Raw genomic sequence first — 14,401 nt, forward strand, 5'->3', positions numbered from 1 at the left:
ATCTGGGCTGTTCCCCTCAGTGAAACAAAATAAACCACACTGAAAAGTGGGATGCAGTGTTGGCTCCCAGGGCCAAGAGCTCTGCAGCTCTTCACATGCCAGGTCAGAGCTCCACATACGTTCTGCAGCCACTGCCCTACCCCACAAGCAGTGATGGCCACCGTGGTCTTCCCAGAGCAATTCCCAGCCCATCCCTCCCTGAAAAATTCAGTCAAACCATTCCTGGCTCATTCATCAACCCCGGGAGCATCACCCAGCCCCCACCCTTTTTTCTGACCCTCCCCACAGATGTGCACGCTGCAGTGAATTATCAAAGCGTGGCCCTTTACTCCGGCAGATGAGTGATTTGCAGCGGAAATGGGTTTGGCTCTAGCTCCGATTTGTTCCCGGGAAATGGGCTTCTGACCCTGCCGACGTCCCTGGGAACGCTGCCAGCCTCTTCAAAGGGGCCAGGCCTTGCTTTGTAAGCTCACCTCTGGAATTCGGCTTGCAAACACCTATGAAGGTGCCGGTCACTCAGGGAAGGCGATGGAGGTAGAGCAGGGCTCAGAGTCCAAAGGGTGATGCTGCACATGGTACATACCTGAGCAAACACTGCTGCAGAAACAGTGTGAACACTTAGCACAGCCCTGCCCTTGGCTGCAGCCCTGTGTCAACTATCGTCAAGGAATGACAAAATGAAAGGTGTCCGAGAGGAAGGGACTGTAGGCTCACACGTGCCTCTTGAATATCACCTCCAGCTGCCACAGCCTTTCCTGACTTCCCTGTAGCGCTGGGCACTGCCCAGGCTATAACTGTGGTGACTTCCCTAGAGGAGGGAATGGGCTAGGGGGGAGAAAATGGGATAAACCCAGTGGTTACAGGGGATAAAAATAAGGGGAAGCAATCGTAGTGCAAAACTGCAGAGGTGGGTTGCCCTCAGGAAAGGACGAAGGAAGGGCTGATGGTGATGGTGCATAGCTGGGGGATGCAGGGCCTCAGATGAAGCTGGTGGGCTTGGTCAGGCCCTGGCTGAGTCCCTTGGGGTGATCAGGGGCTGGACTCAGACCAGATGTCCATGGGAGATGGCAGAAACCCACCTCAGGCTAGGCTCAGACCTCTCTGCCCGAGACAGAGATGACGCCAAGGCAGACCCAACGCTGTGAAGATGCACAGATCCAGGTCCCTAGGAACAGAGGGTGGGGAGCATCCTGTACCCCATTAGGGATCTGAGAAGTGGCAGGGAGTGCTCAGAGGGGCAAGATGGGGGCTGTCTCTGATCACAGTGGCCCCATCCTCACCGCGGGGGAGGCCATCCTTGACGGGCAGAGGAAACATGGGTGGGGAGGGGAGCGGGCGGACAGGACTGGGGTCCCCTGATACGGCAGCAGCAGAGTGGAAGCCCTCGTGAAGGCAGCCCGTGGGGAAGGCACCCCCTCCCCAGACCCGGCTCAGCCGGGGCAGCCTCCAGGACCCTGCCTTTGTCCGGGGGTCCCCCCGGCGCCCCGATCCCCGGCGCCCCGCGGGCCCGGGCGGGAGCGCGGCGCGGGGGCCGGGCGGGAGGCGGGGCGGGAGGGGGCGGCGGGCCGGGCTCCCCGGGGGAGGCACCGGAAGGCGCCCGGCGCTGATTCATTGCAATAAATTGTTCCCATCGCGGCACGGCTCAGTCATCGCCGCCCGAGCAGCAGTCGGAGCAGCAGCCGGAGCCACCGCCGGGGAGCGAGGATGAAGATGCAAGCCGAGGTGATCCGCGAGGGCGAGCTGGAGAAGCGGAGCGACAGCCTGTTCCAGCTGTGGAAGAAGAAGCTGGTGGTGCTGACCAAGGACAGCCTCAGCCTCTTCCCCGACGGGCACAAGCGGGCCAAGGGCAAGGAGCTGGGCTTCGGCTCCATCCTCAAGGTGGACTGCGTGGAGCGCACGGGCAAGTACATCTACTTCACCATCGTCACCAAAGACCGCAAGGAGATTGACTTTCGGTGTCCGGACCAGAGCTGCTGGAACGCCTCCATCACCATGGCCCTCATCGACTTCCAGAACAAGCGGGCCATCCAGGACTTCAAGAGCCGCCAGGAGATGGAGCAGGCGGCGGGCACCCAGGAGCGGCGGCTGGCCCGGGCGCCCTGAGGCGCCGCCGCCCGCCCGGCCGGCCCGGCCCCAGGTGAGCCCGCCCGGCCCCTCGGCGCTGCTGCCGCGCCTCTCCGTGGGCTTTTCGCTTCATCTTTGTAAATGCTTCGGGCAGGCGGACGGGCGCGGGGCTCCCCTCGGGGCCCGCGGCGCTGCCCCCCGCTCCCCGGAACCGCGCGGCCCGGCCCGGCCCGGCCCGGCCCATCGCAGCGGGGTCTGGCCCCTTTGCCATGCGGAGCGGGGGATTTCTGCTGGGAGCCGGGTGCTGCAGTGTGCTGAGAGGACGACGTGGGGGTGGCGGGGAATAAGAAATGGCACCTGGCAGTGCTTCCCTCACAGAATCTGCTAAAAAATATATCTGTGAGAATAAATGCTCAATGCTTACTGTCCCTGTAAAGCCCCCCCCCCCCTTTTTTTTTTTTTCCTGTGCCTTGCTGTGTTGCTTGTTTAACTAACCCACTTCCTCTTGCTACCTTTAGAGCATACCACTGGATGATAAACCAGATCGAGTGTCTTGGACTGAAATGGGACAGGGTACCAATGAAGGAAAGCAAAGAAGAGAGCTGGAAGCAGCTTGGTTTTCTCCAAGCCCGTTGTGGCTGCTGAGCAAAGAGCCCTGAGCTTTGCCTGAGATGCATAAAGAAAAACCAAAGACTTTCGTACAGGACTTCTAGCAAAGCGTCCACGTGTTTTGAGTGGCACAGCTTTGTGAACTATTATCTTCTATTTATGAGATGCAAGGAAGAGTCAACACTGACTGGTGGTGTTAAACACAGTTTAAATTATTTGTAGTATCTATATTTGTATTTATTTTGTTGAATGTCTTTCAGCAGTTACTGGTCTTAATATTGCTTTTGCATTAATGTGTCCATTCCAAATAAATTACTTGAAATGTTCACTTTTTATTACTGTACTCTGGGCTGCAGTAACTTTTGTTAAGGCATATCTGTGGATACGGCAGTGGTGAAGTGGCTTAAAAAGAGTGGATAAGGCTTGGTTTTTTGGTGCCCTGGACTGGGCAGTGGGAGGTGGAGAAAGCCCAGGTAACCTGTTTGTGTTTGACCTTGTCTCCTGAGCAGGGAGGGAAAATGTGTTGAGGTTCAGTTCTGGTCAGTGGTGGAGATAGAAAAGCCTACCATAGCTAGGAGCAGAAGTGCTCCTCTAGAAGCTCTTTCCCTTAAACTCGAGTAATGGCAGCTGCTGAAGGCGCAGGAGCTCCCTGCCATGGGGAAATGCTGCTCTTTGCGAACGTCCTGCGTCCTCCCCCAGCCCCCATAGCTTAGTGCTGTGCTAAGGCACAAAACTGGATTCTTGGTTTCGGAATAAGAGCGCCAACGCTCCATGGATTCCTCAGCTTTGTAGCAAAGCAAGCTGAACTCGCTCTCCTCTCTTCCTTCACCTCTGCAGTCTCTAGACAAGAGTTAAATTTCTCCAGGATAACAGAAGAATGGAGGCAGGCTCTTTTCCTATAGCACCTGGACCAAGAAGCTTGGAGGAAAAAAACAGCTGATTTTTTTGATAAAAGTGCTGAAGTTTTCTTTTGTGAGACTCAATTCTCACTAAATAACCTGGGCTTCCTCGAGAGCAATGCTGCAGCACACGACTCAACTCCAGCAGTCAGGACTGTGAGCGTAGCACGCAAAGTACTTGCTCCAAACTTGGTCATTTCCAGCAGGTAATTTCCCCGTCCCAGTATCAGCACAGTTCTTGCAGGAGGCTTTGTACTAGAGGAAGTTGCAAAGTGTGTAATTACATAAGCCTGTAGTAAGAGCAAGAGAGACTCAGTATGGGGGGTGGAAAAACCTGGAAGGAGGGTTGGCCCAGTTTCTGGAAGCGGCGGAGAGGCTCTGGCACTGCAGCCTGGTACGTTGGCAGCTCGTGCACAGGCAGGGTTGCACATGACGGAGCTGTGGATGTAGCAAACCTCTGGCCACAGCATTTGAAATTCTTTGGCCTCAGTGCCCTCTCTAACCTGAGAATGCTGGAGATGCATTTAATGCAGCAAAATAACGCTCAAAAGCAGATGTGTTTTACTCCCCATTTTTTCTTGGTACCATTTCAGGGCACTGAAATAAAAGCCCAAACCAGAGCAAAAGCAGTGTTCTCCTAATCCCTTCAGTTTCAGTGAATCCAAGCAGGAATGCTGCCTGACAGCAGCTGAGCGTTGGGAGCTGTTGTCTGCCATCACAGCCACTGCTGTGGGGGAGGATGGGAGGAACCCGATAGCTCCGGGGTCCCCATGGCCCCCAGTTGCTCCAGCATGGCTCCAAGACCTTTGCAAACTGATCTATCCCTTACTCAAGATGCAAATGTCGACAAAATGGAAGGATTGTTCTAATTGTTTAATTCTAGGTTTACGGAATCAAAAATAAAACTCAAGGATTTATTTATATGGAACAAATAAAGGGGTTACTTTCTTGCAACTACTGGCTTTTCATCTCTTCCAGTGGGATTTTACTCTTCAAGAGGTAAACAAACAAACCTAAATTGACCATTAGCTGTAAATAGCCAAAGGAGGAGACTCCAAATTGTTTATATAAAACTCCACCAATGGTTGGACCCACTGTCCGGGTCAAGGGCTGCACTGAGGCGCAAATCCCGAGCATGGCACCTAGGAGAGATGTCAGAGACACACAGGGTGAGAGCAAGTCCTGGCATGGAAAAGCAGAGAAGAGCACACAAGATCCCCTTTATCCCTTTATGATGCTGCTCCCCTGCAGTAGCAGCAAATCACTTCAGATAATTTCTTGCATTAATTTGTAGCGGTCCAGTTAGGGACTCCTGCAGGCAAGGGGAACAGTTTCCACCACGAGCCAGCTCAGCTCTTCCCTGAGTGGTCTGGGCAATTGCAGCACTGCCCAAAAGGCAAAGTGCTCACCAGGGTCCAGGGATGCCTTTGGCACCCAGAAGGTGCTGCTGAATATCTCACCTGGCAGGGCTGGTAGCTACTGCATGAGATTAGGGATGGAGAGGTAATTTCTAGGGTTATATTTGCGCCTTCCTAGCAAATCACAGAGATTCTTCCAATCTCCTAATTACCTGAGTGGGCCCTGCTCCACCCAAGCTACTACTGCCATTTATTCTCCAGTCTGAAGCAGAGAAATAGCTCTCAAGCAGGAATGAGAGGGTTAGGCCTGAGTCTTTAAGAATAAATAAATAAAAATCACAGATTAAGACAGAACCCCCTTGAGATATTCCCCCACCCCCCTTTGCAAAAAGAGCGGATATTTCCATTTGGATGGGTATGCGAGCCCTTCACCCGGCTGGGCCGGTTCCCCCTCCAGCAGCCCTCACATTTGCATCCTTAACAGGAACCCAGCGGATGGGGAAGCACCTCCAGTTTGGCAAAGGCAAGGTTTTTTTTCACGTGCAGACAGATGGCCTGGACATCCCCTGGGACACAAGGCTGTCCCACACACACCCAGTAAGCTCTTTTGTCCTGCAGTCTTTGTTCAGGACAGCTGTCATGTTCAGAGGAGCAGAAAATACCTGGCCAGCCAGCAAATATTAGCCCCCAACACTGGGAGGAACAGCAAGCTGGCACCGTATTCAATAAACTTGTGCCCAGCTCTGAAATGATGTTTGTAATTATTTTTTTACTATTAGTACGATTATTCGGGCTGCTGGCATCAGTTTTCCACAAAGACACACGCTGAGGTGTTGTCACCACACACCCGGGAAGGATGAGGAGAATGCTGTCCTGTATGCAAGAAGAAGTGGAGGAAGAGTGTGATATTTAATGTGGGCAGCCAGGGGGAAATGATGCCCAGCTCCCAGAGAGAACAGGCAGCCAGGTGTTCCTGTAATGCCGGGCAGCGACTGCTGGGCTTTTATCAGCGTGCTTAAAATACTTGTGCAATGAGCCCAGGCCAAGGGTGTAACCATGTGGAGAGGGAAATCTCCCGGGAAGCGCTGCCGAGTGCTCCTCCCACACATGGGAACACAAAGGTGATGGGTGGGACCTTGCCTTGACCCTTTGCCAATGGGAACCATCCCACAACCACCAAACTCTCTGGGCAGGTTTTGCAATTATATTTTCCCCTCTAGGTATTTGAATTAAACTAATTACAACGTGCAATTGCCAAACTGGCTCTTATGATTGAGGAGGCACTTTTTTCCCTTTTCCTTTTTTTTTTTTTTTTTTTTTTTTTTTAATGGAGCAGAAATCCATCGTCTTATAAAAGGCCGGGCTCTCCCTCTGCACTTCTTCAGCATGTTGCTGAGAAAGATAATTTCTGTTTAATGGGCTTAAATTAGATCCCTCGTGTCAGACACCCTCAGGCTTTGGGACGTTGTAAATCTCAGCTCTGCAGCGTGGCCGTAGCTCTGTGGCAAAGCTGCACATGTGATAGATCTTGTTTAAGCCAAGACCTTAAACTGGGACAAGTCACCTCACCAGCAGAAAATTTCCTGCATTGCTTTGCCAATGCACATGCTCACCTTCTTTGTCATAGCTATCCCACCTTCTGCACCTTCCCTGCTCTTTTTTCTCCCTCTCAAGCTTTTTTCCGTTCCTTTTTCCCATACCTGGCATGACCTGTGCCGGCTGGGAGCCCATCCTCCCCCCCATCCCAGATCTCCTCCGCTCCCGCAGGTTTCAGGGCTGGGTGCTGGCGGCTCTCCAAGGCGGGCGACTCCTTTCCAGCTCACATCCTGTTGCCTCGCAGATGATGGTGCTGGCCCAGATCAGCCACACACCCATGGGGCAGTCGGGTTTAACCACTAGGTCACTGTCGCCAGTGGCCGCCTTTGAACCCACAAAGCTCAAGGAGAGCTGGGGGGTTCCATGCCCCGAGCCCTGCCGGGCTGCAAACTCTCCTCCTCAGGTTCTGATGCACAAATAACATCAGGACACATGGGCCCGTTACGCACGGAGGCTCTGCTGGGCTTCCTGCCTCCCTCCCTCCCTCAGGAATGGGGGGATCTGTGCAGGAACAAGAGGTCCATTCTTGGGCAAGGACCGGGGTTGACAAGGAGTGCTTGTGTGAATGCGAGTCCCCCTGGGCTCGGGGCTGCCTTCCCACCAGCTCATGCATCCAGCTGAGCAGCACGTGCGTGTGGGGCTGAATTTTCTCTTCCTGCCTTTGAAGATGAAGAGAAGGGGGAAAAAAAAAAATCAAAGGGAAACTAATTAAATAATTTTTGCTACCTTTGCTTCTGCGCAAAGCCTGAGCTTTGAGAGCAAGCAAAGAGCAAGCGCCAAACTCGTCAGCCTTGGAAGGAAGTGACCTTGGATCGGATCTAAAGCAGGCTGATGGGTGCAAGGGATGGTGCTGTGCCGCCTCCCACTGCTCCCTTTCTGAGACGCCTATTTAAAATGCAAGGATGGGTGACTCAGGGTGTAGCAAGGGTGGACAGGCTACACTCCTACAATGCTCTGTGCTGAGATAGATACCTGAGCTCAGCCCAAACTCCAGCTCCTTCAGAAAGCCTTTTCCTGACCCAAAGAAAAACCTCTGTGGGTTCTACAGGCTGGAAGCTGACCATAAAATCAGGAACAGACAGCAGCAAGGCTCAAAAGTGATGCTTCCAAAGGCAAATTCTCAATGTGGGATTTCCTTGCATTAGCTAAAAGTTGTTGCAAGTGAATGCTGAGGTTTTCAACACAGCAACAGCAAAGCTTTTTCGTAAAACCAGATTTCCATGCTCTTAGTAAGGGATTGTAACATGCCACCAAAACCCTCTCTTTGCAGAGGAAGGAGCAGCCTTTAGGCTGCTGTATGGGTGGAGCAGCCTTTGCGGGGTGCCTCCCACGGCCAGGGATGGGTGGCAGGCATTCTGATGGCTGCATTTCTCTGCGAGACACCCACGCCATCACTGCTGCAGCTGCCGTGGAAAGGCAGCCTGCCGGCTCTGCTGTGTCAGGCATTCCTGCCTTCGCCCTGGCCCCTGCCCGCTACATCCCAAACAAGCACAAGGCCATCGGTACCGCTTCCCCCAAAAATGTTGCAAGGAAAAAGCACAGTTTGAAAGGCGAGGGCCAGGAAGGAGTGGTAGAGACAAGGTTTTCCCCCAGAGCCACAATGCTCCATCCTCTGTGGTATGCCCAGGTTTGAGCCAGCTGTAACTCTGCATTTGTAGTAGCACTTGGCATGACATCAGCCCAGGAGGGACAGGCAGGAGAAAGCCCTCAGTAGCCCATGGCATCCCCTGATGACCTGCAACCTGCTCCTGAGCATCTGCACAACTCTGCAGAGTGCCTCCATCCTGCCCTGCAGTCCTGCCCCGCAATGGGGAGACTATCCATCCTGCCTAGGCACAGGCTGGCCTAACAACATATGCAAGCAGGGAGCAGGGTGAGGCAACTAAACCCATTTTCCTCTCTGACCAAAGCTTGCCTCCAGGCTCCAAAAGCTAAGCACTGCTCTGGTTTTCCTCACAAAACCCCTTTGAGAAGAGCCTGGATGAATTCCAGCTGGTTGTATGTCCCAAAGCTGCTTGGTGCCCTTCCCCCCTGGCTCTCCCTCACATGAACATTGCTCCAAGTCATGAAGCAGCACATTTTCTTCCTGGTTGAGCAGAGGGGCTGAGACTCTTCCCACGGAGGTGAAGACTGGGCATAAATGGTCCTTACAGGTGGAAATATCCCACTTGAAAATCACAGGCTCCGAGCATTTGTAGGAGATGTAGTGGGTCAGCTCTACAAATAAACTACTGAAGTGATTTTCAGAAAAGCTCTTCACCCAGAAGCATCTCAAAAGTGCTTTATAAACTTCACTAATGGGCTGTGCAAACTACAGCTCCCATTCTTGGTAGGGTCTGTTCAGACAGCTGCTAGGGAAGATGAAGGGTGCAGACTGGCATCCCAGAAAGCCTCAGCTAAAGCAGAGATGCTCTTGGGGACCTGCTCTGGGAGCAAACCCTGGAAGGGCTCGAGAAAAAGGCATCAAACCGAGTTAAGCCAGCTCCATCCCTGCACAAACTCAGCCAGGCTCTCATGACAATAATGTAGGCATATTTCCTTCATCAACACAACTAAAGCCCCAGGTATAAAGATTTAAGTGTCTACCACTGCTGTCTTGTGCAGAGAAATACAGGAATGCTGACTGAAACAAGGCCAAAACAGAGAGGGGGGGCAATTATTGCATCAGACAAAGCATGTTTGCAGAGAGTAATCCAGAATCCCCGTCCTGAGATATCCTAAGTTAAAAGGTGTGAACAAGCAGCCCTCTCTGACTGAAGAGCAGTGGGTTTTGGGTTGTTTTTTTTTTAACGTACCTAGGCTTTCCATGGAAGAGAGTTTGAGAAAGCCTTCCCTTTCTGTGCTCACCACTATGGATGTCAGCAGGCAGCACAGGACTGGGAGCACTGGGTCATGGGATGCTTGTTCAAGTCCATCCTGTATTAGCCCCACCAGTCCTGTTCATCTGCTCTGCTGTCACCCATCGTGTGCCCAGCCAGATCTGGGTGTTCACCCAATGCTCCATAGCTCTGGTGGGAGCTGGGAAGCGCCCAGTGGACTCAAAACTGAGAAAATACCAGTCTGGCCTTTTCTGATGAGTCTTACCAGTGTCAGAGGAGGGCACAGCTTTGGTGAGGATGCTGTCGGTGATGGTGGCCAGCATGCTGAAGGCAAACACCAGCGGCACCGCAATGATGCAGTAGTGCCACACGGTCCTCATCAGGGCCTAAGGGACAGGACACAACAGACCACAGATCATTAAAGAGCACAAATGATGACTTTGTGGTGAGAAACAACCTGGAAGAAAATCACGAGTCAAACCCATGACTTAGGGAAATGGTGGGAGCCACAAATGACATGTGGTGGTGCGGCTTTGGCAGTTGTGGGGTCTTTCACAGCCTGCCATTTGTCTGCACTGAATTATTCCAAGCATGCAGAGCAAAAGATACCCTACAATCTGGCAGCACGTTTCCCCGGCACTGCTGTGGGTATTTTTAGCATCTGGGAATTAGTGACGTCCCTGCACCCTTCCCCCTGTCTTCTGTCCAACTCCTGAGGAAATGTTGAACAGCAGATGTATGTGGTGTACTTCAGGAAGCTTCCATTACTTATACAAAACAGCCTAGAGAAGGCTTTTTGGTTCATTATCATAAATAATTAAAACTAAACTGAGCCTGTCAAAATAAATGAGCACGGTGCATTATGTAACACCGTACCTTTGGGATTTCTAATCCTGTTCTGCTGCTTCCCTGCTAATAAATTCACCGAATTCAATAATCTGGAATAGGTCTTCTGGCCATGAGTGCACATTAGCGAACATAATTAGGGAGAGTAATGATTTTGTTATTGCACATATTCTTAGCAGAGACATCCCTCCAGCTGTTTAATGCTGAAACAAAAGTGATGAGGCTCCCTAAGCTGTAGGGCTGGAGCGGCTCCCAGCTCATTCACAAGCCCTGCTGGTCAAATGAATGGATTTCTCTGGGGCATGGAAAGGAAATTCCCCCTTTACTGCAAGTCTCCTGCCCTAACCCATGTCTCAAGGTGTGTTATTGTGGCTGGAAAATATTTCTGTCACTGGTTTAGCTAGAAGTTTCATTCTCTGGAGTTCTCTGTCCTAAGATCTGGTCCCTGCCTCTCGGCTACAGAAGATGGAGGAGCCCAGAGACATTGCTCACTAATGACTTGGAAATGTTGAGGTTTATTCCTAGTTCCCCTCTAGAGTCACACACAGCCAGGTTTTTCTCCTCCAAGGGGCTTTTTGCCTACATTTTGGTTAAGATCTAGGCACTTCTTATTAAGGAACCTGAGAACAAAGACAGAAGAACAGGTATTTGGTACATAAACAAAAGGAAGGAGAGTAATTCCTTGCTAGGGCAAATGTCATTGCAGGACAACATTGCGAAGCCAATAGAAAAAAATCAGTTTTAATCCCTCCTGCTTTGTACAGACTCCCTCATGGGCTGGAGCAAGTGAGCAGAAAAGAGCAGAGGCATATCTGTGTCTCCTGTAAAACAAGGGGAAATGCCTCCTCACTTCCCTGGGGCTGAGGGAGAACTGAGCCAGGCAGAGCCCAGTCCTTGCTACTCCTCAGCTGCTGGGTGCTGAGTAGTTTTTTTGAGGTGAGCAGATCTAAAAGCATTTTTTAAGAGAGAGGCAGAATCAGGAGTCTCAGCAGACAACTCAAAAAACAAATGCCTGGGAAATGCAGACAGCGAGGCAGTGAGGCAGGATGAGGCACAGCCGTGCCTTCAGACAAAGGGAAAAACTTCCCCATCGCAACTGCCAAGCCCTCCTACAGCCCGGCCCACGCTGTCCCAGCTCACATCTGCAGATCAGACACTGGTTCTTCCCTTCTCTCCTTATCCAGGTGTTATTGCCGAGCTCCCAGCCCACCCCTTCCCTTCTCCAGCTGCCTGTTGCTGGGATCATCCTGCAGCCTCTTCCCAGATGCAGCGCTGTCTGCTGCTGCTTGTGCCAGCCTTCCAAAAACGCTTCAGCACACCTCCCCTCCCTGTGATATCAGGAGCGGTTCTGGAGCATCTCTGATTAACAGCTAGCCTTCCTCCTCACTTCCATCCTTCGGAGAGGGGAACTGCTGCATTTGGAGGCCAAATGCTGCAAGGGCACAGCAGGTGGGACACTCCTCCACCAGCAGCTGTGAAGGATTAAAAGCTTCACCCAACAACTTCTGCATTTGGGGCTGCTGCTGTGACAGCGCTCGTCCCCACTGAGACAGAAAGCCACCCCAGAAACGGATGTTTTCTTGGCAGCCATTAGGACAGAGCACTTTTTAACAAGGCGTCCTGGGCAAAGAGGACTGCAGCTGCATTTGCTTATGAATAGTTCTCATGGGAAGTCACTGCTGACCCTTGTCCCCAGGCCCGTGCTGTCAGGATGTCCACAGCCCTCCAGGCTTGGCATAATTACCAACTCGAAGATGACTTCCCTTCCTAGCTCCTGGTTCTCCTCCCTGTGCAGTCAGTGTGCGCCTTCCTGCACTGCGACATGTGTGCTGCCCCTCCACTGCCATCAAGGCTTTCTCTCCTACCTCCAACTGACTCCAGCCTTCCCTGGAGGTCAGTGAGACCTCAGTGCACAAAAGCCATGAAATTCATATTGCTGCTCTGCCTGATTCCCATGGGACCAGTCTTCAGCACAGGGATTCAGTCCCAGCAGCACCTGACCTACACCTGGATGGGGGTGCTCATCTCTCCAGATGGGCCAGGTCCCCCTTGGTCCCACCTAATTGCTCCCAGCCATGACCCAAAAATAGAAGGGAGACCTTCAAAGTCCTTCCCAGGCCATGCTCAGGAGCATCAAGCTCTGTGCAGATGTCCTGTGTTAAGGGGGCATATTGATTTCAGCTAAAAGAGTGTGACACCAATTGGAAGAGACCCTTCCCAGGCATTCTACTCCTGACAGAATCCCTGGGAGCCTCAAAAACCCCAGGAAGAGGGACCACGCTCCATCTGCAGAGCCAACCCTTGCTCTGCACCCATACTCCCTTTGCAGCCTCATCTCAGACATGATTTAGCTCAGATTAGCTAAGGTGTGTAGGTGCCTCATCTCATCCTTGTAGCTGGGAACCACAAACCTCAACACCCTCTAGGACTTGGCCCTGACCTCCCCACGGCTGTGGTATGGTTGTGGGAATGGCACTCATCCTGCCTGCAGCAGTGGGAGCACCAGTGTCCTGGCAGCAAGGCTCAAGGCCAAATCCTGCAGGGCATGTAGAAAGGCTGATGCAGCTCAATTGTCCTTTGGTCCCACTGCACTGACTGGGACTGCAAGCACCTCTCATCCATCCCTGTGGCCCCATGGCAGAGCTATCAGTGCCCTGAACGTGGCTTATCTGAGCAAACACAGTTCCCAGCAGAGCTACCTACATCCACTCAGTTTTCCAATTACTGTTTGAGATTGGCATCAACCCTCACCCATGCGGTCACAACCAGCAACAGCTAACATCACTTATCCCAAAATGGAGGAACAAAATTACTGCCTTGCTACCTCCTTCCCCAAATCTTGGGGGATTAGACAAAAATAAAGCCCCAGAAGGAGAGTGCACAACTTATGCTGTCTCACTGCAACATACATTTTCTCCACCGCAATCTTCATTTACTTTCTGGGTAGTCCAGGAAATGCAGTTGCTGACAAGACCAGGCCAGGATTTCTGTGCAAATCCGGTGACTCAGGAGGAACTTAGCGAGTTTCTGTGCAAGATTAATATATTTTCTAATCCCCATAACTATTACTCACACTGCTCTTTATCATGGTTTGGCGCAACGCTGACGTTGAGCGCGGCTCTGTTTGCGCAGAGGCCCAGCAGAGCTGGTTTTCCCCACCCTGAAGACCACCCAAGAGAGCCAGAGGTGGCATTTCCAGGGGCAGAGCTCACAGCCAGGTCTCACAGACCTTGTGTCACTGCTTGTGACATTGTTGAAGGCATTGTGTGTGATTTCCCACCTGCCTTACCATGCCTAGGCCCACGCCGGCAAAGACGAAGACGCTGAGTCTGAGCAGGGTCATCTCTGTGCAGTGACTAGCGAGTTTCCCAACCACCAAACCCTGGACAACCTGGCAAAGAAACACATAAACACCATTAAGCCCAATATAATATAATAATTTAAGCAAACCCAAAAGAGAATTGCTCCTTTCTTCAAGCAAACAGGTTCTTCCATCTGGGTTTCTTTAACAAAAAAAGACCTCACTGCCACAGTAAATGACTGGAAGGTGTGATCCATTATTTCAAGTGCTTTGCCTTCTAGGGAGAGATCCATCCCATCAGCTGCAAGTTTTACTCAGGGTGCATGCCTGAGCTTACCATCACTGCCTACTCAGCAGCAGTGACTGAAACTTTCTAGAAATGCTTGCAGATACAGCTTGTGATGTGTTTGTGAAATACAGTTAGTACTACGGTCTTCATTCTTGGCAAGTCCTCCCCAAAGAAAAACGGTACTTTTGTAAGCTGAGGAGGAAAATGTCTGTACCTTCTCTTGCCATTATTTTAAACTATAAATATACAAATTGGGTGGTTCATAATTTTTAGGCAGGAAACAAGTATGACGGAGATGCTAATATCCAGTCCCAGCAGGACATGCAGATGTGAGGGATGAGGAACTGGTTCTACAAATTTTAAACAAAAACTGGGGAGGAGGGAAGGAAGAGCAAAATATTAAAATCCCAGAAATTATTTGACTTTTCCAGCACTTGGCAGAGCAAGGATTCCTCCTTTTATTTATCTGTTTGGCATCTCCCATACTTCAGATGATCCTGGCCCAAGTGGACACGAGAGCAGAGAGGGTGGAAGAGATCATGGTAAAAAAGTCTGATTGACTGCAATACAGGTAAGAGACAGATAGGAAACTGCTGAGGTTTCCCTGCCTTGAAAGGGTT

General features: G+C 51.5%; 2 protein-coding genes across 3 annotated transcripts in view; one reads left to right on the plus strand and one right to left on the minus strand.

Moving 5' to 3' along the window:
* The first annotated feature begins 1,607 nt into the window (after window positions 1–1,607).
* On the plus strand, window positions 1,608–3,006 carry PHLDA2 (pleckstrin homology like domain family A member 2). The gene is made up of 2 exons (XM_058863755.1): window positions 1,608–2,137; window positions 2,583–3,006. Exon 1 carries the CDS (start codon window positions 1,705–1,707, stop codon window positions 2,101–2,103), a length of 399 nt encoding a protein of 132 aa, XP_058719738.1. The 5' UTR covers window positions 1,608–1,704; the 3' UTR covers window positions 2,104–2,137; window positions 2,583–3,006.
* A 1,424-nt stretch (window positions 3,007–4,430) lies between these two features.
* Window positions 4,431–14,401, minus strand: part of SLC22A18 (solute carrier family 22 member 18) — a 58,982-nt gene continuing 49,011 nt past the window's right edge. For both annotated transcript variants that reach the window (XM_058863734.1, XM_058863742.1), the window contains 3 exons: window positions 13,481–13,582; window positions 9,611–9,731; window positions 4,431–4,714 (listed from right to left, as the gene is read on the minus strand). In XM_058863734.1, coding sequence (XP_058719717.1) covers window positions 4,527–4,714; window positions 9,611–9,731; window positions 13,481–13,582 — 411 coding nt within the window. In that variant the 3' untranslated portion in view covers window positions 4,431–4,526. The remainder of the gene's footprint in view (window positions 4,715–9,610; window positions 9,732–13,480; window positions 13,583–14,401) is intronic.

The sequence above is a fragment of the Poecile atricapillus genome, chromosome 1 (genome assembly GCF_030490865.1).
Source record: "Poecile atricapillus isolate bPoeAtr1 chromosome 1, bPoeAtr1.hap1, whole genome shotgun sequence".
Taxonomy (NCBI): domain Eukaryota; kingdom Metazoa; phylum Chordata; class Aves; order Passeriformes; family Paridae; genus Poecile; species Poecile atricapillus.

Bases quoted from the DNA above. Each gene is read 5' to 3' on its own strand.
- PHLDA2 (XM_058863755.1), top strand. From the start codon at position 1,705: ATGAAGATGCAAGCCGAGGTGATCCGCGAGGGCGAGCTGGAGAAGCGG.